This window comes from Anas acuta, chromosome Z (assembly GCF_963932015.1).
Source record: "Anas acuta chromosome Z, bAnaAcu1.1, whole genome shotgun sequence".
NCBI classification, from domain to species: Eukaryota; Metazoa; Chordata; class Aves; order Anseriformes; family Anatidae; genus Anas; species Anas acuta.
In genome coordinates this window covers 20229705-20254489 of record NC_089017.1, presented here as the reverse complement: position 1 = coordinate 20254489, position 24785 = coordinate 20229705, and the positions used below count along the sequence as shown (strand labels likewise).

The window sequence follows — 24785 nt, the reverse complement described above, 5'->3', positions numbered from 1 at the left end:
TGCTAGTAGGAAACTCATTATTATTTCATGATAGGAAGCCAAAACTCTCTGAGCCAAAAGACTGTTCCAGGGTAAATGGTGAGAATTGTGTTTTTAAAGGGACACCAAACACCTGTCAAATAGCATTGCATGTCCTTTTAAAGATATTTTAAAATTAAATCATTAGTATCAGACTGAATACTAATAGAAACTAACACAAGCAGTTACACTGAAAGCACTTGCTGTACACTTTGAAATTGATAAAAGCCACACAACTTCTTCTGATCCACATATGTTTATTGAAGCTCCTGAAATAGTATTTCTCACCTTGCTCCTTCTTAAAGTCTTTCTCTGACATAGTGACAGGCAAAAGCAGTTCTCCGACAGGGGGCTGAATGTTAACATTGAAATGATCATCCTTCGTGCTGCAAAAAGAGAAGTTAAGGAGATTCAATCAAGTGCTTAAAAATAGAATTGTACTTATCAGCTCCAAATTTACTATGAAATATCTAACCAGTATAAAAACTACCTGATTTCTACCTTGTTAATCCAGAAGTCTGCTAATTCCTTATATCACTAAAGCTGATCCATCATCACCAGTACAAATATAGTGTGAAATAATATATAAATATACAAATAATACGAAATATGTGAATACTCTCATATTTCTGTAATGGTAGCTTTTACTCATGATAACATTTATTTGTAATCTATACAGCATCAAACAAACTATATCCTCATAAAATTATTTATTTCTCAATTCTTTTGGTAAAAATTTTATTCACAAATTCTGTCATCAGCAACAACTGTCCCAGAAATAGGACTAAACCTATCAAAGGTATACATTACGACAAAAAGCACTATTGTGGTGTCCCGTCCCCTCCCATAAAAAAATAAATATATAAAAACAACAAATCTGGGAGTGGAAAAATGATTTTGTAACATTTTCCATATCTAAATGCAAATACAGCATAATGATTGATTTAAAAGTACACTGGAAAACGGCAGAATTTGAGGTAGTTTTAATAATGGCAGAGTTAAAAACAAACAAACAAACAAACAAAAATGACTAAACTATGTCTAGTAGTATACTACTATCAAATATTATAGATTCCTCCTCAAGAAATAAATCCCATACCCTGAAGAGGATCAGGTCTGGGAATACTTAAGCAAACTGGACATTTTTAAATCCATGGGCCCTGATGGGATGCACCTATGAGTGCTGAGAGCACAGGCAAATATCACTGTGATGCCACTCTCCGTATCTTTGTGCTATTGTGGCAACTGTGAGAAGTGCCTGTGGAGGAAAGCAAACATAACTCAAAAAGGGCAAGAAGGAGTACACGGGGAAGTACAGGCTGTGCAGCCTTCTCTCCATCCCTGGGAAAGTGATCAAACAGTGCAATGGCACATGGAGGCAGAAGAAAATCACCAGGAGTAGTCAGCGTGGATTCACCAAGTGGAAGCCCTGCCCAGCCAACCTTATGAGCTTCTGTAATGAAATCACCAGCCTGATGGATAAAGGAGGAACCATCAGTATTGTCTTCCTGGACTCCATGAAGAAATCTGACACTGTCCCCCATAAGATCCTCCGAGGGAAGCTGCTTGTCCTGGTTTCAGTTATTTTGTTCTAACTGAAACCAGGACACTGCTGAAGCATGGGCTGTATGAGCTGTGTGGTGGATCAACACCTGGTTGAACAGCTGGGCCTCAAGGGTAGTGCTCGGTGGTGCAAAGTGGTTGGAGGCCAGGAATGAGCAGCGTACCCCAGGGGTCACCACTGGGTCCAGTCCTGTTTAACATCTTCAGTAATGAGCTGGACAGAGGGGTAGAGTGCGCCCTCAGTACATTTGTGGATGACATGAAGCCAGGGGGAGTAGCTGATTCTCCAGAAGGCTGTACTGCCATCCAGAGGGACCTCAACAGGCCGGAGAGGTGGGCTGACAAGAATCCCATGAAGTTCAACAAGTGCAGAGGGCTGCCTCTGGGGAGGAACCACCCCAGGCACCAGGACAGGCTGGGGGCCACCCATCTGGAGAGCAGCTCTGCAGGAACAGATCTGTGGTTGCTGGTGAGCACCAAGCTGAACGTGAGCCAGCGATGGGTCCCTGCTGCTAAGAAGGCTGATGGTATTGGCTGCATTAGGCAAAGTATCGCCAGCAGTCAGGAGAGGTGATCCTGCCCCTCTGCTCAGGGCTGCTGAGGCTGCACCCGGAGTGCTGTGTCCAGTTCTGGGCCCCTGGTATGAGACAGACCTGGACATACTGGAAAGGGTCCCACAGAGCACTACAAAAATGAAGAAGGGACTGGAACATCTCTCCCATAAGGAGAGGCTGAGAGAGCTGGGACTGTTCAGCTTGGAGAAGAAAACACTTACGGGGATCTTACCCATGTTTACAAATACCTGTAGGGACAGTGCAATGAGGAAAGAGACAGCTCTTTTCAGTGGTGCAGAGTGGCAGAACAAAATGCATTGGGCACAAACTGTAACACAAATGTTTCCCCCTGAACATCAGGAAGCACTCTTTTAGTGTGTAGGTGATGCACATCTTGTGGAGTCTCCCTCCTTGGAGATATTCAAAAGCCACATGGACATTGTCCTGGCAAACCTTGTTCTAAGTCCCTGCTTGAGCAGGCTAAGTGGACTGGATGACCTCCAGAGGTCCCTTCGAATTACTCAATGAATCTCTGAACTTCCTCTCCTCACCCATTAAATTCTCTAAGTTTCCAACTATCTTGTCTTGGAGTTCTCCACAAAAACTCTGCTATGTTTGACTAACTGTAGCTTATAGGATTCAGCTAGCAATTCGGGATCAGTATACCCCGTCAGAACCTTTGTTAAAGGTTTGAAGTATGAGAAATTTGTAGAAAAGAACACCTTTTATTTTGCTGATGTACCAAATATTCAATACATATTGATTGCTGATATGCCTGAGATATCCTACTTAAATACAATGATGCAATCATTAGAATGGAAAATGTGTTTGATTGACAGTATTTAAATTAACCTCAAGCATGTTACTGATTTTTTTTCTCTTTCAAATAACCTTGCAACTTTAAAATTCTGGAATTGAATTGGCTGATGCAACAAACAGCACTAGATGATTCATACACAAAATGCATGTCAGATGATTCATACACAAAATGTGTCTCCACCCTCCTAAAGATGCAAGAAAAGCCACTTGAAAAACAGAAAATTTTTTATTGTTCTATTACTAGATTTTAATACTTACCATAGTAACGCAAATTCACATGCAAATCTTTGGAACAAATACACAATTTCTTTCTAACTTCTTATGTGATAATTATGTTTATGCATGCAATCTCAAGGATGGGCTTTACAGGTGAAATTCAGCAGGAATGCCACCTTTGTTGAAAATTATTAAACACAGTGAAACAATCTCAAAACCTGGCTAGTATTCATTTTACTAAGAATCATTTATGAAGTGCTCCTTTAAAAAATCTGCTTAGCTAAGAAATTCTCACATTTTTTTTCCTATATTACTGAAATGTCATCCATCTCTAAAGACATTAAGATATCAAAAGAACAGGGATTGGTTGATTTGCTTGCAGGATCAAGTGCCTTGTAAAATAAAGAAGTAATATCTTTTTTTTTTTTTTTTTTTTTTTAAATGATCGAGAACTCCATCAGCTTAAGAGCTGAAGGAAGGCTCTTTAATCAACTGCCCCATAACTTTTTACTGTTTATATATACACTACTTAGACTATATGACTAAAACTTTTAATGATACCTTCATTAGTATTGTTCAATTGATTGTCCAGCCAATGCTCTTTCATATTTAAACATGATATGCATTAAATAATTCAGCATAAAACAGATTAACAGTTTTGCATAACAACGATTCATGCCCTACTTTGACTGGACATGCCATTTGTACATAAACTTGACTTGTAACATTTATGGTTAGATTGCACTGAAATGCTTGCTTGTAACAATCTTTTCACCCTAAGAGGGAATAAAAGCATGAGCATAGCTTTGGTTTTAAATGGCTATAGCTGCTTGAGAGGACCACTCACTACCTCTGCTGCTAAAAAGCATTCCATTTCCCTTTCCCCTAGTGATTAAAAACTAACAGATATTATTTGATAAACTATGAACTATTCATAGTCTGCAGGCAGAATCTGATGTCCGGTTATTCTTCAAAAACACTTCGATCTTAATCTCACTTTAGCCAACGTCTGGTTTACTTTGCATTACTTTAAGTTCAGCATCCTTTACAGTAAATTTATTTTTCAGCCAGAGAAAATCATTGTCCCTTTCTTTTATTAGTCTCCACGTCACACATTATAGACTAAATATAGAGATTTTATTTATTGATTGATTTGCATCTCTTTTATTAGACCTTTATATTAGACAAGCAGTAATATCTAATTTAACAGAACTAATTTCCTAGTTCCATAATCTGGGCTTACACGGGCCTCTGGAAATCACCTGCTTCTACCTCCTGCTCAATACAGGGCCACCTTAGTTCACATTTCTCAGAGCCTTGTCCACTTGAGCTCTGAGTATCTCCAAAGATGGAGATTTCATCAGCTATCTAATGTTTATTGTTTAATAATAATGTTTAATAATATTTAATGTTTAATAACATTTAGTAATGTTTGATGTTTAATAATGTTTCATGTTTAATAATAAAATTGAGTCATGCAGTACAACGAGTAATTTCCCCCAAAATCTAGTAAACTAAATTCCAACACATTACTTCAGATCTTAACTAATATAACTAATGTTTAAATAAAAATCTGCAGAAGTGGATCCAAGCTTGAATGTATTAGTGTTTAAGAATCTGTGAGACAATTGGTTGCACTAAAACATCTCTCACGTGGTGGTGTTCTAACTTTCCTGGAAAATAATGATGAAGAAATGTATCCGAAGAGAAAGTTTCCTGAGCCCATAAAATGTAACATCTTCTAAATTTCAAAAATTAAAGAGTACATCTTCTGATATTAGCTACTAAAATTGGTAAGTTACATCCTTTGTGGAACATTTATGCTTAATAAGAAGTCTGCAGTAGGAAGCTCTAAAGAATCAAATGAGGGTGTTTGAAAACAGTTCCTCACCACTACATAGCAATGTGGTTTTTGTTTTGATTTGTGAATTTAGGGACAAATACAGTCAGACATCGTTTTACTTGCTGTTGCCTTAATAACTGTTAAAACTGTACACACTGCATTTTAAAACACTTCCGTAAGACACAACTTTCATGATGTAATTCAAAGAATCACATGAATTTATCTTCTGATGTACCCAATTAAGATGAACAAATGAGAGATGATAATGCTCCCACAGGAACTCAGGAAGACTTACCATCTCTTTGATAAATGACACTGCAAGACTAACATTAAACTCTTTGGAAGACACACAGTTTTAACTCTCCTTCAGATGGCTGCAGTGGGAGTAGCTAGCACCTGTCATTTGAAACTGATATCCATTTTTCTTATTCCCCATCTCTTCCTCTTTTTCAAAAAGGATTGGCTCCAAAAGGTAAACATGAAAGAAGTTGTCTTTGCCATTACAAAAGACTTGAGGAAAAAGTCCTCTTTAAAAATATCTTCTTTACAAATATAACATTTTAAAAACTAATACAAATGACATTATCACCTCCAAATGAGCACTTTTCAGATTCTACAATGGCAGTCTTTGAAGTTTTACTTTTTAAAGGTTATTATCATTTTAGCAAAAGGCTGGGGAATAGTCTTCTTGCTATTTATGTGCTCCTCTTTCACTTTACTCCCAGCAGTGCAGAGTGGTAGATGTTTGACCCAGAATACATCTATGGATAAAACAGCTCACTATTTTTGTCTTGTATTCAGAAAAACCTCCACAGACAATTAGACAGAAAGAGTAGAAGAGGAAGGACAACACACTAAATTCCTGCAAAAAATGGAATGAATCACTATGGGAGAGTTTGTGCATACTTTCTTGCTAAAGGAATAAATGTTATCCAGCTTTTATAAGAAATAAGGCCTAGGAAATAGAAGAAATTAGAGTTGTTCATGCCCAGCTTTGCTTTCTCTTGGTCAGTTATCTATCTAGATATATTTGCTTTCTGGAAGTAGGCCAACTGACTACTTTAGAGTAATGAAGTAAAGAGAAGAGTACTGGATTGCTTTCTTAATATCCAACATCTGTAAACAACTTAGAGATGTGCTGACAAAGCATGAGAGAAGGAAACAGCAAGAAACAAGTAAAAATGCGATTGATAATGATGTGAAATCAGTCCTGCTTCTCTAATGTTAGTTTTTAATATATTCCATAGTATATTCTACTACATAATTTTAATTAGATGATTTTGTGCAAGCATATACAACTGCATACATTTTTGCACTCAAAAGAAATATTGACTGCTACCTAACTGATCCTCTTCATTAATTTCTTTTTGCAGGTACAAGTTCTGCTTGGGAAGAGTCCTACATCAACTTAAAGTGAGATCAGAGAATCTCATAATGAAAAAAAAAATTTCCTCTGCCCTAGACAAAAGTGTTTGCAATAACAAAACTTACAGCAAAAGTGTTTGCAATAAGGTAGAACTTGCAGACAGCAGATCTTGTAACAATTTCAAATTTCATTCATGGTATTCACTTCATTTAAGAAGTTGCTAGATTCTCTCTACTACACCAACCTCTTTTGCAGTAATCAATACAATACTCTCTTTTTACAGGCCAGGGTAGATGAGGTGAACAGACAACTCCTCTCTCTTCTAACAGCCTAACTATAGTACGGTCCTAGCTGTTCTGGTAATATTCAGCATTTTCCATACGCTACCTAAGATAACCTGCCCATGCCTGTAAAAACCTCTGTCACATGTCACACTGTTTCCCCATGATCTTATCATTCAGAGTAAGAATGAAAGGCACAGAAGTTGTTGCTGTCATGCCACTTGTCTTTCTTCTAGGGAGCTCTGACTGTACTCTTCCCATTTAAACCTTGAGAAAACTAGGTTTGGATGAAGAGATGCACACCATGGACATATTCCCTATCCCATGTTGTTTCAGTGACAACTAAACAACATCTGCATAGTTTTCAAAAGATTAGGGTAGAATAAAACAGGTTCTCTGTACATTAATTTTATCTCCAAAGCTGTGGTTCTTCCACAGCTTCAGGAAGAGCTAAGAGAATGTGGGAAGAGGGGATGAAAAAGAAAGGGAAGAGGAGGTAAGGACAAGCTTCCTTCCCTCTCCAGCTCTCCAGGTTATAAATAGGACATCTCCTGTTCACATTTAGTCACTCACCAGACACCTAAAACACAATGGAGCTGTTCCGGCTTTTACAAATACTGCCAGAAATTTTAAATTCTAAATGCATGCACAGAAAACAGGAGAGGAAAATCTGAAAACAGACAAAAAAGGAGCAATCCACGGTCAGTGGATTATACTGCAGTCAGTCTGCAACGCCAAGGATCTGTTCCAGGGAGCTGAGAAGGCTAACCTTTCCTCTGCTCACTGATGCCTGCCTGCCCAGCAAAGACAGGTCCCTTTCTGAGGTGGTGGGTATATTAATGCTTAACTAGGAGTTAACAACTATCTTGCACGTACGTTACCCAGTGACAAATGGCTTTACTCTTTTAGGTTGGGCCTATCCTGCTTATAAAGTCTGTAAAAAGTGGCCCAAATAGGAACAGTAACAATCATAAAAATCTTTTAAAAAAACCAACCAAGTACCTCTATTAATTCCTCTACAACTTTCCACTTGAGAAAAGCATTACTGTGCAGAACACCGGAATAACTGAAGCAGTATGCCTCTACAAGGACATGGCACATGAAAAATGGCAACAAAGATACATATGCCTTATGAATACATAGGGTGAGCATCCTGATACATATTCTAAATAAATACATTAGGAATAATTTTCAAGTTATGGTGTTTCACCTTTTTTTAATTAGATGTGTGATCTTGGTAAGCTTTGCTTCATAAAAATAGTATTTACTAGGGAAGTCTTTCAAAGCTCAGACCTCTTAGCCTCTCTATAATATAATTTCTCCTTCACTGTCCTTGATTTGTACAACAGATTCAGAAAGAGATTTAAATATTTTATTACTCACATTATTTTTTTATCTTTTTACAGTTTGTGTTTATTGAACCACTATTACAGCAGCACATCCCCAAACAGAAAGGCAGTATTTGCTATGCAAAACACACAGTCCATGATTGGCATCTAAGACCAATTGATCTACCCATTACCACTATCTCCCTACCCCCACAAGCATTACTACAAGGCTATTGATTTAAACACTGCCGATCGGTTTCCATTTTCTGATTTTGGGCAGGCCAATTAAGAAAGTGAGTAATTGTGATTACACTGCTTCAGGATCAATTACATTTGATGCAAGACAAAGTGCTCCCTTTTAGAACAACTAAAGAAAATTATTATGATCAGGTACACTTTACTGCTGAATATGCTTCTAACAAAAATGCGAAATAACTGATAATGTCTTTCATAAAGATACATTATCAGGAAATACAAGAATATTGACACCTGTGTGCATATATTTTAACAACATTTCAACAAACTTTTTAAAGTTATTCTTTCTTTTGGATAAAAATCTTTTTAATTAGTATGAAAGGCTAAAAAGGCTTCAGTTGAGTTCTCATACACAGCCCCCAAAACATCAGAATGCACAATTTCTGCAATGATGTTGACATCAGTATGATTTTGAATAATATTATATTTCTTACAGTAAAACAGCAAATTTCATGCAACAAACTTTTAAATCTATTTTTACACAATTTTCTAAGAACCAGTCTCAAAGAGACAGGGCCCTGTCAATTAGCAAAGGAACAAAGTAAGCAATTCCTATTCTTAATTTAATTTTAAACTTAGCTTGAGCTTTGTCATTGGACTCACATTGTCCAAATCATTAAAATGAATACACCACTGAGGTCTGAGGCAAATCTATTTACAGTGATGTTACTCATAGTCTGGTTGGTGTTCAGGATTATTGATCTGTCTTGTTTGTCTAATAGGAAAATAATAAACAATTACTAGGCAATGTTGGAGAAAGTAATCAGTTTTTATATATCACTAATACAGCAGACCTCCCAAAACATAAAGGTGATGATCTGCATAAAATCAATGTGTTATGCTACATTGCTTATCCTCATCACTTCTAAGATTCTTAGCAATAAATGGTATAAGTTTGGAACCAAATCATTAGTATACTGAAAATATGTACTTTAAAGAAGAATATCTGCTCTTTTCTAGAAAAGTGTTCCTGCTTGATAAACTGAGCATGTTTTATTTGAAAATAAAAACAAAATACATTTATTCATTTTGAAGCAATTATGAAATTGCATTGCCTAGAATGGAACTTCCCTCCCCAAACAAGACTTGCATTGGGCTACAGTCCAAAATTGTTCCCTAATTCTAGCAAACAGCACACAGACCAGCTACAGCAGTGTGTAGTCAGCAGAACAGCTAATCCTTGTACTCAGCTCTGGTGAGGCTGCACCCTGAGTACTGTGTTCAGCTTTGGGCCCCTCAGTAGAAGAAGGACATCGAGGCCCTGGAGTGTGTCCAAAGAAGGGCTACGAACATGAGAAGGGCCTGGAGCACAAGTCCCATGGGGAGCAGCTGAGGGCACTGGGGTTGTTTAGTCTGCAGAAGAGGGTGCTCAGGGGAGACCTCATTGTTCTCTACAACTCCCTGAAAGGAAGGTGTGGGGAGCTGGGGTTGGCCTCTTCTTGCAGATAACCAGTGATAGGACTAGAGGAAATGGCCTCAAGTTGCACCAGGGGAGGTTTAGGTTGGAAATGAGGAGACATTTCTTTTCAGAAAGAGCAGTCAGGCACTGGAACGGGATGCCCAGGGAGTGCTGGAGTCACCATCCCTGGGGGTGTTCAGGGAAAGGTTGGATGTGGTGCTTAGGGACATGGTTTAGTGGGTGATAGTGGTGGTATGGGGATAGTTGAACCAGATGATCTTGGAGGTCTTTTCCAACCTTAATGATTCTATGCTATGAAACTGTGTGACGTGCAAAAAACTGCATGCTACAGACAACTTGCTGGGGGTACTACTATCTTTAAAATGACTACACATTAAGTATGCAGAAGTAGGCTCAAGGAGGAAAAAAATACACATTTTCAATAGTAAAACCTTCTTTCCCCTAACACAGATAATTTAACTTCATCAGTGGTTCTTCTGGAGTCACTTGGGTACATTTCCATTATAAAGCTATTACTTCTACCTATATTCCTACCTGTGAGTTGTGCAAACTGTGCTTAGTAGTTGTACATTAAAATTCCCGTAGTGTTGAAGAAATGGGTCCAGTAATTTCTGAAAGGACTGGAGTTTTCCCTAATTTGGAAAGCTGCAATTTGAATGCCTATTAAATATCTATTTTTGTAGAAAGATGTAGTGATTCTTGCAACAATACATCAAAAGAAAAATATTTTGAAATATGTGGAGAAAAAATGACCCTTGGAGATTCATTTATTGCCTTTGAATAGTTTTAAAGACTATATAAGCCAGCAAAAGCCTGAATTGCTCTTAAAAGTAGAAGCCTTGCTTTCCCACATCTATTCGTTCGTAATGTTCAGACACCTTTATTTTTTTCCCCTGGTTTCAAATGCTGCTTTATAACAGAGTTCTCACCGGGTGAACAGGTTCTTTTAGCCTAGAATGCAATGGACCTCATTAAAAGGAGGATCATGAATATGCCAATAATGTCCATTAAAAATGTAAATCAAGTATATAAGACGAAATCTAGTTGGCCAGTGACTTATTTGTTGTAATTCTCTCTCTAATCATTTCAAAGAATCTACAGCATGAGGAAAATGCGTTGTTAGCCTGCAAATTTCGGGGTTGGTTTCATGCAGTCATGTTACAGAGATTATAAACAGCCATAATAATCATTTGAGTTAATAAAATTGCTCACACTATATGCTTTTTTGATTTGCGATTTCTTTTTCTTATAAGGAAGAATACGCAAAATATTCCAGCATACTAGGTCAGATCTGATGGCTCCCTTTAATGTGATGTTATTAAAAAGAATCCCGAGAAGAGTGGGAAAAAATAAAAAAAAATCTCAGGAACAGAAGTAATTCCAACTTGGAAAATGAGTTAATGATTATCCTACTTGATATTGTTTGTCCCAAGGGAAAAACAGTCCCAAACACAACCTGTTGAAGAGTTCTTGCACTTAGACATATAATTTTAAACCTAGATTTGAGATTACCACCTAATGTGTGTTTTGAGAAGCGAGTGCTAACCAAAAAGGGAAGACCCGAGAAAACCGATAATCATTGTAACAGTAAAACAGAACAGTTATTGTGTCTTATTTTGCTAAAAACATATTTGGTTTACAGCATGTTGTGAACTGATGTTCAGTTATTTAAACATTTATTAAACAGTATGTCTGATACTGCCAAGTAAACTTCTAAGTTATACTTAGGGCCAAAAAATTAAATGCCACGTCCCATTATTTTCCTAGAAGATTTCCATTCCCTCATCCTTTAGAACTCACCATAACTGGAAACTGGCAGTCTGAGTAGAATCACAGAAGTCAATACCCATTGAGACAGTCGCAGATCCCCCAGGCTCGAGGCACTCTACATAAAAATATTTTGAACAGGTGAAGTAAGCATGCAAAGGAACACAATAGCCCAGATGCAAACCCTCAAATTTCATGTAATCATAAAATCTACCTATCTATATATATACAAAAAAACCCACACCAGCAACAACAAAAAACACAAACAAACAAAACCAACCGATCAAACAACAAAAAACAGATTGTTGTAGCTTAATTTAAAGCAGGTTTCTCCCAAATATTACACTTCCATTTTCCTTCCTGAACAGGAAGGAAATTGTTGCACAGGGAATGTTGCATTTCATTCCTGCAGCCTCATCAAGTAGATAAAAATATGTATTAAAAAAGGGAAATTATTTACAGAAAAAAATATATTGAAATTGTATCTCTTCGCTTGTGTACAGATCCAGCATTGACATTTCATTTAGGATAACATCAGTTTGCAAATTTAGTTAATAAATAGTAAAAAAGAACAAATATTAATAAAATGCACATTAATACATGAAGTAATAGAAGAAGAGTATAATGTAAAATTATTCATGATTAGTATGATATATTTATTTCCCAATATTTCTCTATGCTTTACTTATGGAAGAGAGCAGAGAGATTATTAACTCAAAGTGGATGATAATTTTTGTGAGGCACTTCTCAATTTCAGGTATCAAGAAACATGCTTGTTCTTAGTTTCTTGGCTAGATCTCTTTGCTATTTCCTTAATGTTGTAGACATAAGGCTTTATTTTGGCTGGAAGAAAAGCTGTTTTTAATACAAAGGTAGGTATTAAAAACAAACATTGGAGCAGTCTAGCTGTTTGAAACTTAAAAGAAAAACAAAAACAAAACTAAAACCACTGTTAAAAGAAAGGAATTCAAATAAATATGATTGGACAGGCAAAAAAATGTTTGGTTACTTCTTCCAGTTTATTCATTCATGTATTTGATGCTTTTCAGGAACTGAAGAGCATACTGCTTTTCTGCAACAAAAGGAAACTTAATTTAACTATATCTAGATTAACTTCTGGAAAAATATATGAAAAACGTGTGATTAGGCAAAAGCTAAGCTAATGTTAGAGAGTGAGTGAAAAACAAAGTATTTCCAGGAAAGAAGTCTGTGTCAAGCATCAAAGGGTTATAGGCTCCAACTTCCTAAACTTTACCTACATTTTTCAGCTTAATGTTTTCAAATGGAGTTTCAAAGGCACCTAGCCAAGAAGAAAATACTGTGCACAAGAATTTAGATGAAATAATTTTGCCCTTTTATACTTGCAAAATCAGGGCAATCACCAACCAAAATTGCAGTGATGGAGGCAATGCTAGGTGTACTCTCCAGCAGGAATACCTGTCTACACTGACACTACTTTTAATTGTATTGGGCAAATTATAGGACATGTTTTCCAAATGCTGGAAACATAAAAAACAGGTAAAAAGAGGAACACAACATATACACTAACTTCTAGAAAAAATGACAAAGAATATAAGAAATTACAACTAAGTGAGAAAAAACATCATTTTAGAAGAAACTGCTGATATATAACTCATTTTCTGCAAAAGAAGCAAATGGCTGCACAGGATAGATAGCACATGAAAGTGGGAAATAAATAATTTAAAGATTGTATTGTGGAACTTAAGAAACCTGAAATGGATACTGTATTAATTCCTGATTTTTTCACATTCTTCTCCCATAGCAGAAATGAATTCTACTGACTATACATGACTTAATTTTGACTATGTGATCTGATTTACAACATTACCAGTTATCTACTTTTACGAATTTGTGACAAACATCAGTATGGACGAGGGGGTGAATAGTTTGAGAGCGACTCTGAGGAGGACTTGGGGATCCTGGTGGATGACAACTTGGACATGAGCCAGCAATGTGCACTTACAGCCCAGAAAGCCAACTGAGTCTGGGCTGCATCAAAAGCAGTGTGGCCAGCAAGGCAATGGAGGTGATTCTCCCCTCTCTACTCTGCTCTCATGAGACCCCACATGGAGTGTTGTGTTCAGCTCCTCCAGCATAAGATGGACACAGAATTATTAAAACGAGTCCAGAGGAGGGCCACAAAGATGATCAAGGGGCTGGAGCAGCTCTGCTGTAAGGACAGGCTGAGGGATTTGGGGCTGTTCAGCCTGAAGAAGAGAAGGCTCCAGGGAGACCTTACAGTGGCCTTCCAGTACCTAAAGGGGGCTTGTAAAAAAAGACGAAGAGAGACTTTTTGCAAGGACCTATAGTGGTAGGACAAGGAATAATGGTTTTAAACTGAAAAAAAGGTCGATTTAGTTTAGCTATAAGGAATAAACTCTTTACTCAGAGGGTGGTGAGGCACTGGAACAGGTTGTCCTGAGAATCTGTGGATGCCCCATCCCTGGAAGTATCCAATACAGGCTGGATGGGGCCTTGGGCAACTGTATGTACTGAGAGGTGTCCCTACCCATGGCAGGGGGTTTGGATTATATGATCTTTAAAGGTCCATTCCAATCCAAACCATTCTATGATTCTTTTACTTTATTCCTTTGACTGAAAAACACTGACAAAACATTTGTTGTCTGTGACGGAAGTAGTTACATTTCCTGCTAGACTGTTCAAATAATTATACTTTGCTTTTTGTCAGATGGAAACATAACTGCTTTTCTAGCTATTGAACATAAATGTATATAGCTTTTTCAGAGTTAAAGAAAACATCCAAACATCAGAAGGCAGAAAGTTAAATACATGTAGTTTAGGTTAGACCTGACTACAGCATTGCTTTACTGAAGTAGCAGAGTACCTAATCTAAGAAACCACGTTTTATGAAAGTATGGTACAGCCATACTAGATTAAAACACTTTCAATCTACTGCTGAAAGCTTACAAGAGAAACAATGAGAAAGTTCTGAGCCACCAAATCAAATAATAAACCCATAAATGTTCTGTAAAGCCTGGCACAGAGATCATTATGAGTATCTAAATCACAACCTGATACTTAATAATAGCCTGTTACAGCCATTCTGGACAAAGGCTGAAAGAGAATTGAAGTTTGCAGGAAGAGAAAATAAATTTATCATATCAACTCAAATGATTTGAACAAGCAGGTAGACTTTCAGGCATACAAGTTCTGATCTAAGGAGTTGTTTCCAAAGTCAGACGTAAGTAGGAAGAAACTGAATTAAACTTTTGTTAAAATAGCTAAGAAATGGTAGTTGCATGAGTGTATGTGTATATGTACATATGTATACTTATGCACACATGTGTATACATATATATATGTATATGTATTCATATATATGTATGACTATACAAAAACACTTTCCTATATTTGAAATTTACCAAAATATTAAGGTTCTGTACTTAAAAATATAGTATATGGTTACCTATTGGATTAAACTCATGTATCCTCATGCCTAGAGGTAACTTCGTCTCTCCTATGTGAATATTCTCTATCTTCTGATCAGTTGTATTTGTTACTGTCACTTGCACAGATACCATATGATCACCAAACATGTCTGGCTGTCTTGAGAAGTGATAATGAGCAGATAATCCTTTTCCAGTCATTCGATGAAGCATTTCATGTGTTTTTGTTGGCACAAAGACTTGGGTAGTAACCTGCTAAGTACAAAACAACAGTTGGTGAATGTTGTAAGAGAAAAACAGATAAAACAACAATTAAATACTACACACTTCACTCAGCTAGAATGCCTGCTTTCAGATCAGAATTTTGGCAAACCAGACACATGAAAGGACACATTCAAAACCAAAAACAAAACACAATAATGATTATCTTTAAAAGAGTCTAAAAATAACATTGATGGTGCTGAGAACTAGCAGATTTAATTTTGCTGTATTTACTTATTTTTCCATTGTAAAACTGTTTTTAATATTTTAATTCTGATATCCATTGAATTATCTTTTTTTTTTTAATATCCATTGAATTATCTTTTAATTTTAATCTTTTTTTTTTAAGTTACAAGTGATTTTTTACCTGTAATATTATTGATATATTTTATCTGTAAAACTTTAATCTTTTAATCTTTTTACCTTAATTATCTTTTTTTTTAATCTTTTTTTTTTCTTTATTCTAACCATCAGAACGCAATGGTGACCCCAAACCCATCATGTATAATGAAACCACAGCGAGAAATATTTCTTCTTCTCTTGTTAAAACCACTGAATTTTGCCTAACAACCACACCAATCAAATACTAAAACCACAGCTGCATAGAGCAGAGAGATGATGCCATATTTTAGTCATCCTGCTGCCACAATTATGAAGAGAAATCTCAAAGGTCATTAGACAAATCTCAAGGTCATTTTCACTGGAACAGGCTGCCCAGGGAGGTTGTGTAGTCTCCTTCTCTGGAGATATTCAAGGCCTGTCTGGACCAAGCCCTTTCCAAACCCTGCCTGGTCGACCTGCTCTAGGGAACCTGCTTTGGCACGGGGGTTGGACCGGATGATCTCTTGAGGTCCTTTCCAACCCCTGCAATTCTGTGATTCTGTGATTTGGGTCCATTGTGTCCTGAAGCAGCAGCATGAAAGACATTTAGACAAAAAATCACCAATAGATAGTGATGGTCAGGAGATCTATAATCATGGGTTCAAGACTGCAGAAGGAAAAAAATATGCAGAAAACAGTTGAAGAGTGAATTTGAGTTTGTTAAACAAGGTTACTACAAAAAAATAAAAAACAAACAAACAAAAAAAAACAACAACAAAAAACAGAACACAGAGGTTGAAAAGACCAAATGCTCAGCACAGAAATTTTGTCTGCGCAATACACTATAAGCTACTGAATTTTACGTGTGTGTTCTCATGATGAGTGTCCATCTTCTTCTGCCCTATATTCATAGCCTTGAATGAGTAACAAAGTGAAAGAAACAACTGAATATAAAAGGATGTTCCAACACCCAAAACAGCTAAGCAAGGAGAACTGGCTTTTATCTTGTCTTGCCTACAAAACTCTTAAAGGGTGCTACATTTTTCTGACTGCCATTTTTAACGTTGAGAGGCTGATCTGAAGACTTAGTGAACACTTCCAGTAATATAAGAAGCTGGTAAGAACTGTGATTTACACCTACAAGACGTATGAGAAATGGGAGACAAAAAATACGGCTCTAGAGAATTCTACTGAAAACTTTCAGAAGCTAGTGAGCACATAAAAACCTGACCGTAACCTCTGAGCACCAATTTCTAAACTAGAAAGCAAGGCTAGTAATACTTATCATCTCAGAGTATCTGTGAAGATCATCTACTAAATGTTTAGAAGTGTCCTCACCACATTGATGAAAGCTGAAGAAAACCACATAAGTAAGTAAATGAGTTTGTATCCAGAAGTGGCTTTGGAAGGCACATTAGGTATGGCACATACCACAGTGAATGACAAATAACTAATGAAGTTAAAAGCAAAAAGGCAACCCATCCACTCAAAACTCAACCACTACATGGCTGTAATTAAAATAAAATATGTACTGATGTGTCTGGGCAAAGAACTTCTAGAAAAACTTCCACACCAGATTTAACTTTCAACTTTTTGTTTATTTCTCTAATAAAAAAACGCCGTCTGGTATCAGTTTTCTTAAGTAAAATTAACAATTTATCAATAAACCTCAAAGTGAAGATTAAAAGGCAGTTTCAAAATATATCAAACTGAGGAAACTCTACAACCCCAACACTGAATCTGTACAATTTTTTAATACATTTTAAGTAAAATGCTGAAGTTCAGGCATAAAGAAATAACATAATGCTCTCAGGGACAATGTCTTACTTGCGTGAGCATAAAAAAATACAAATAAAATATACAATAAAATACCTAGCCAGTTATTTAAGTTTCTGTCCATCTTTAAGTAATAGTAGTAATACCACTTGAAGAATATGGGCACCATAATTTTAAGTGGATTAAAATAGTGGTGATAACACACAAATGTTTTATTTATTGCAAAGCAGTGCTTGCACAGAGCCCAGAACTTTTCAGCTTCTCATGCTGTCCTGCCAGTGAGGAGGCTGGGAGTGCACAAGGAGCTGGGAGAGGACACAGCTGGCCCAAGGGAACCAGAGGGGCCGCATCCCATATCACATGGCATTATGGTGGACAATAAGAATGGGGTAAAGGAGTAGGAAGTGGGGGATGTTCAGAATGATTGCATTTATATTCCAATTAAACCATGATGTGTGATGAGCCCTGCTGTCCTGGAATGGCTAAGCTCCTGCCTGCTGATGGGGAGCAGCGAATGGATTCCTTGTGTTGCTGTGCTAAACAGCAAAGTTTGGTTTTTGCTATAGCTAGTGAACTGTCTTTATGTCAACATGTGAGTTCTTGCACTTTTACCTTTCTGATTCTCTGCCCCATCCCACATGAGGAGAGTGAGAGACTCTATGGTGATCAGCTGCCTGCTGGGGGTAAACCACAAAAGTAGCTTACCTTTAAATTAAAACTACAAAAAAATTGCTCCTGTGACATGACCTGACCTGATTTCTGGCTAATGCAAAATGAATGAAAAAAGTATTAGTTGTATGGAACTTCACAGTTCCACAAATTAAAACATCTTTAAATACTAAACCCAAGCTTTAACAAATTATTCTTCTGCTTAGATTTCTGAAAATATTCGAGTAGGTCACACTCTCCAAAAAAACCTGTGTTTTCAGGAAATAAGAAAGGAGGTACTTAAATATATATATACATATAATTGGTACATGTAAAGAGGACATAGGAATATACATGTATGACCCATTTTTGCAGCAGTAACAGGTTATTAGCAGAATCTCTCAAGAAACTGTCACTTAAAGCATTGATAAAATAATTAATAAAACTGAATCTTTAAAATGTAATTTACATCTTATTTTTAAGTTTAAGCTTAGACTTTACCTTGTAACATCTAATTCAATTTGGGCTGGACAAACATAACTGCAAAGTTATTTCATTAAACAGTCCAGCCATTTTTCATTAAAAAGCTCAGAAAATATGTTTTATTCATGTTAAAACAAGTATTTTGAAGTGCTCTGCTTCTCTGTGCAGGCATGTAACTTCTATAACATTGTTAATAGGAATGAAGACCTAAGTAGTAGACAGATATCTAGTAAAGATGCATATGCACATGACACAAAAATCCCTCAATATATTTAAATTGTGACACGGACTCAAGTCTTATTGAAATCTGCCTACAAATTTTACTTAGAGAATTTAATCTATGCCTCTCACAGCATTACTTCTCATATTTCATTCGTAATTTCACTCATGTGAGGACATTCACTTTTACTTTCAATATAATACTTTACAAAACGTAAGATATGCAAAAGACAGACAGAAAAATGAAATTATGTTTTAAAGCCTATAGGACATTAATTTCTAGTTGCATTTAATGTGCCAGTACTAGAAATAAATAAATTAGATGTCTCCTGAACAAAGAAATTTATTCCAGGAAAAATTAAAATTCTTAAGACATCTGTTTGCTGGTCAAGATTGTGAGCTAACAAAGGTTGATTTGACTGTAAGGCAGTCTACTGAACACTTGCACGAGTCTGGTAAATAGTTTTTTGTTTTTATTTTAGCATTTTTAATGCATACATTTGCAATGCTTATAGAAACCTACAGGGCAGGATACCTGCAATCATTCAGGGGTTAAAATAACCCTCCAAAGAGTTAATAGAACAAGAAGCATCTAGTAACCATGAGATAATCCCCTACAAATCTTACATAGCATATGTTTAAATAATAGAAGTCGTTTGTGTACCTTTGGATGGTTTATGAAAATAACCAATCAATTCTGCAGACACAACATTATTTCTAAAGGAAATCTATGTGACTCATGATGCCTGCAGATACACAGAGACAAACCACACATATTTTATCAGTTTATTACAGTAAGCAAATAAGCGTGGAATGAGAGTGCACATAACTGTCTACTTAACGCTTACTGAAACATTTATAAGAGCTGTTATCTCCCTAATAACAGACAGACAGTGTGCAATTTTAGAGAGGAGAAAAGCTTCATATTTTTTAACACTTCACTAAAAAGTAACTGAAGAGTGTAAAATGAAAAATACTCTGTGCAGTTAGCTGGTAATGGACCATATTATCAACTCAAGTTAGATTTATAGGATACAAACTAGTCACTAATAGTTATTTTATGACATAGCGTGTCTGCTTTTTTTGGGTGAAGATTATTAAGATTAAACTTGCAAAACTTTTATTTTTTATACAGCTGTTTAGAATGACGGAAATACAAAAATTAAAACACCAACTGCCCTCCCACCACACTATGACTGAAGGCCACCAAGAATTAAAAGTCAGCGTAGGGACTCCATGGTGATGTCACATGGTAAAACTACCAGTATGAATCAGGCTAGCCCCCATGTTATACCGCCTGTGGTCAGAGATGATCCCTATCTTGCAAAGATGATGCAAATATCTTTAACCTAGTTTTTACACAGTAATAAGAAAGGCAACATTAAGATTTTGCCTTAAAAGTCCCCCACTCATTAACCACATGAAAGGAAATGTGTAAGATCACCAGCAGTACCTTTAATTTTATCACAAAAAAGATGACCAGCTACAAATAAGTAAATCCTCTGCGCATGAACATACTTGTTTTTGCATATCAGTAAGTCCTCAATAATTAACATCAAAGTAATAAAAACAAACAACTTCCTGTTATTATAAGAAGCACTACAGGTTTTACTAAACCTAATATAAAACACTGAGCTAGAGAGACCTTCCTGTATGATGTATTATTGTTATTATTATTTTTATTTTTATGAAAGAGCACATAATTATGTCTGTTGTCTTTTATTTTGTATATGTTCCTTTATTTAATAATGTCTTAATAATAAACGTAGACTAAATTTTGATCCTGATTCTGAAATATATATACATATGTTTGGATAAAACATGTATCATTGGAAAAAATATTTTCTTCTAAGAATGACAATAATTATATTCTATTCCTCTAAATTACATTCTGTTAAAGCAGTGGACTGAATCATTTAATCTAAGTAGCCCTTCTACTGCCCTCCTATTGGCAATATCCATGACATAATCCAAGAATGACCTACTGAGCTGTGAGAGCTATATCCTCTCCTACACTCACTGTAAGGCTATGCTCCAGTAACTTCTGAACAGCTAAAAGGAGAAGAAGGGCTATCTCACAGCCCAGCCACATTTACATGATCTTTCAATTCAAGCCAGAAGAACAACTTAACCATAGGTTTACAGTATTAGGAGAAAAATGTAAAGATAGGCAAAAAAAGGAAAGAAAACTACTGGCAGAATGTGGCAGTATATGGCAGCATATGTATGATCTTTTGCTCCATTACCAGTTACATATTACTGATGGGCACGTGGCAATATATTCTTTATGGAACTCCTACAAAAATAATTAATAATTTATAAAAAAGAAAGAATTTCAACATCCTACATCCATTATTTCAAGAGGCTGTGGCAAACCCTGACAATGAAGCATACTTCAATCTTGTTAATATGGCTTGCCAAACAGACAGCATCCTCACAAAAAGGAAGAAAAAAACAGAAAAGCAAACAAGCAAGTTTGTATTTTCTGTACTGCAGAAAAGTTACAGGGAACAGTGTTTTAACTTTGGCTAATTTGCCTAGACAGACAGACTGTTGATGACATCATATCAAATTCTGGTAAATACTTAGAATAACTTTCCACCAAAGGCTCTTTCAACTGCTATACATCTACTAAACACCTTCTTAAAGCTGCATCTACTATGAAGACCTTCAATTTCTAACACATTCTAATTCAATTATTTTTGAATTGCCACCAGCTTTTAGGCTCTACATTTCCCTAAATGATTAACATGTCAATGAGGCTAATTGAAAGTTTGAGTATTAATGCTCATATTTTTGAACCAGTATTGGCCAACAATTTCAGACATCTGAAAGTGAGTTCCAAAATTTTTTACTGAATTCCAACATCGATAGAATCACGTTTTCATCTCTAAAAACTTACAAGAATATTAAAACCAACAAACAAATCTCCCACTGATTTTTTTAATCACATGATCAACTGCAAGCAAAAGAGGGCTTTTATCATAACTCTTCATCGTCTGCCTCTGTAACACTGCCAAAACTAATCCCTTTCTTGGCTGTTTTGTTTTCTCTAATATTTATGTGGTCTCAAACAGGCATAAAACCATCCTTTCAACAAGTAGTGTGTTCGAGGTGGTCTATGAATCTAGAGATGATTAAAATCTTCTGTAATGTTAAATTATCCCTATTTCTTAATTTTTTATGTTCCTTAGACTTCTCATTGGTTCCCGTAAAATATAAAAATCTACACATATGTCCAGTAACCCTATCTCAATAAAAAGTATTGTTCTTAAACATTAAAGAATTAATTCATGATATAAAGGAAGGAGAAATAGGACTTAATCACAAACAGCAGAAAACTCTATTAAACCCATACCAGACTAATCAAGCACCTTTAGAACTGAGACTGTACTTAAATTGTATTTTATGTGTAACTGAGGGCCAGTGAAATACATTTAATTTTGCACATATGATAGATCTCAGAGCATTAAACTGCAACAACACATTGTTTTGTTTGAGATTTGGCATTGTTGCCTTTTCCTTATGCTGTGCATAATGAAAAACATAAATAATACAATGATAATTTCAGTAAAATCTTTTTAAAGCTCCAACAAGAAAGAGCTTCAGTAGCAACAAAATGGAAATATGATTAAATCAGGATTCTTATAAAACATGAAGGACACGGCTGAGCTCTGTCTCTTAATTATGGCCCACAAGCCTTAGCGTAAATTCAGAATTGCACATTCTTCCCCATAGGACACTCTGGGATCTGTAGTACTCTAAACTTTGCAACAGCCATTAGGTGCCTCAAGGCATTCTCCCGATATAAGGACAAATAATTTACTTCAATTTAGTGATTTGACCCTTCCACTGACCACCTAACTGGAGAGCCTGAAGATTACCCAAAGCAGTTGAAGAGCTGGAAAAACAGAATAAGGTGTCAGCCTCATCTTGTGTCCTAATTATGAGTTTGAAATAGTGGATGCTGCAGATAGGGATTAATACAGATTTTGGCATTGAGTCTAAATGACTTCAAAGAAGTTCTTACGAATGGTTTCTAACATAGTATTTTGATTTTGGCAAACAGCCAGTATTCTTCAGCACAAGACCTCTAAAGTGAAAACATACTGAACCCTACTGGTTATAAGGTATAATTTTACAGCTAGGGTTACAGTATTGCAATTTCTGCATTATTGACTTCTTCCAGCAGAAGCACCTACTTCAAACATTTCCCCAGAAATGGACCTCTTGTGTCAGGATAAGTGTATAATGTGGGCTGAAATACTGTGCAGTATTACCAACAAACCACAGTAAACTCAGCCTGTAACTCCTCATATTTCATATCTCACACAGATATTTACAAATGCTGAAATGTAAATTGCATCTTTTCTGGTTTAATATAACTATATTCTAATCTTGGACACTATATTTTGTTGAAGCAAAGTGTTATTTTGGCTGTATTAGGATGACTTTAATGCATTGTAACCCACCTACATGAACAAAAATCCAAAATCGGCACTGAACTTGGTACATATGACATCTTCATTACCATTTCCCCAACATGGGTGTAGAATTTCTGCATGTACTTAAATGCAACTTTTTTTTTTTAATGGCACATTATATTGATGTAACAATAATACATTTGCACATAATTTTACTCATTTTAACCTGAAAAAAATCTATACTCCTTAGTTCATGCAACTTATAGTTCACCTGTGGCCTCTGCTAAAATACAGCTTTTCCATGTTTTGTTTACCATAAGCTTCATTTTTTGGCCTTAAATAGAAAAAAAAAAAAAAAGTAATCGGATATAGTTCATAGTTTGTTAAGAGACGTGAATATTTATATCAAGTTACCTCCTGTTTCTATGTTGAAATTCGAAGATACATTCTTCTATGGAACTCAAAAATAAAATTCATGGCATCAATTCAATGAATTTAAGTACATTGCTTTGAACAGTAGCTGTGGCTGTACTAGATTCTTCAGTTGATTACTAAATACAAATTAGGCAGGCAGTTTTTTCTCAACCACTTTGGTTCTCATATGAATTATTTCTGCTGCTATCATCTACATTCTCCAAAGATTTAGTCAATTAAACAAATGTAGCAGAAGGAAGACTATGACCATGAGAATTTAATAAAACTAATTCAATATTAAGCAACTTCTAATACACATTAAATAATAGTTGAAATTTATGATTTATGTAGCCATAATGTTTAAAAACTGCTGGTGTTATAAAGCTCTACAGTGGAAAAAGTAGAATGATTTTTTGCACATTTTTCATGAAAATATTCCAAATTAATTAATTGTAAAAATTTGTACACAAACCTTCTTTTACAGCCATGAATTCCTAAACACCATTCCACAACTTAAAGACCCATTTAACTTCCCCTAATCCTGCTGGCACCTTTAAGTTGAGAACACAGATGGTAAAGACACGAACAGTAACCAAAACTGTATGCAACCATAAAAAGAAACATTTCCTAATCCAAATCAACAATACAGAAAAATTATTTAAACTGAAAATTTTAATCAACCACATACCTAGCAACACTATTTCAGGAACATTTCAGAACTGCTTTTTTAAGTCTTAATATGTCAAGGCATTGTTCACCACAAAGTCATTAGGAGAAAAGTGTGAAAAAACAAGGTGAGAAAGTCTGCCACTGAAGTGAGCTTTTTAAAATCCATCTCACTGATGTAACTGTATTTAATGACAGCAATACTCAATAGCTTTTTAATGAGTCATCAGTCCCTCTAATATCCTCTTGAGTCTATAGCATAAAGAAACTGAAAACATTTCTAAATGAAGCTGGTGTTAAAAAAATTTGGTACAACTCTTACCAGCCTCAGAAGAAAGAACCTTAACACTGTTTTTGGGATGGTGGTAAGAGGGGATCGTATCCCATCTCCTTGCAGTTGTCGGAATTTTCAGAGCACACTAAAATGCCTGTGAATCATTTAAATATTCTACGTCACCATACTCCAACAGCTGTGATGTCCTTGCCTTTCACTTCTTTTCTATTGCTAGCCTAAATGTTATGTGGCAGCATACTTGTCCGTGGAAGAAGTGATAAGCCCTAGCAGCAAGCAGTTACACCTCTAAACAAGCTGAGTTAGCCCCATGTGTAGTTTTTCCTTTCAATGTCAAAATCTTTGGTATTAAGTTATTCTTACATTTTGGGACAAATCTCAGAATTATAATTTGAATATCAGGTGTTTCACACCATGTGATGA

At 35.9% G+C, this 24785-nt stretch overlaps 1 protein-coding gene across 3 annotated transcripts in view; it reads right to left on the bottom strand.

Moving 5' to 3' along the window:
* AP3B1 (adaptor related protein complex 3 subunit beta 1) overlaps positions 1 to 24785 on the bottom strand; it is a 159681-nt gene that overhangs the window by 18677 nt on the left and 116219 nt on the right. For 2 of the 3 annotated variants that reach the window (XM_068666205.1, XM_068666204.1), the window contains 3 exons: positions 14879 to 15110; positions 11464 to 11548; positions 307 to 404 (listed from right to left, as the gene is read on the bottom strand). In XM_068666205.1, the coding sequence (XP_068522306.1) occupies positions 307 to 404; positions 11464 to 11548; positions 14879 to 15110 (415 nt within the window). Of the gene's footprint in view, positions 1 to 306; positions 405 to 11463; positions 11549 to 14878; positions 15114 to 24785 lie in introns of all 3 variants that reach the window. The other variant, XM_068666203.1, reaches the window with a different exon arrangement.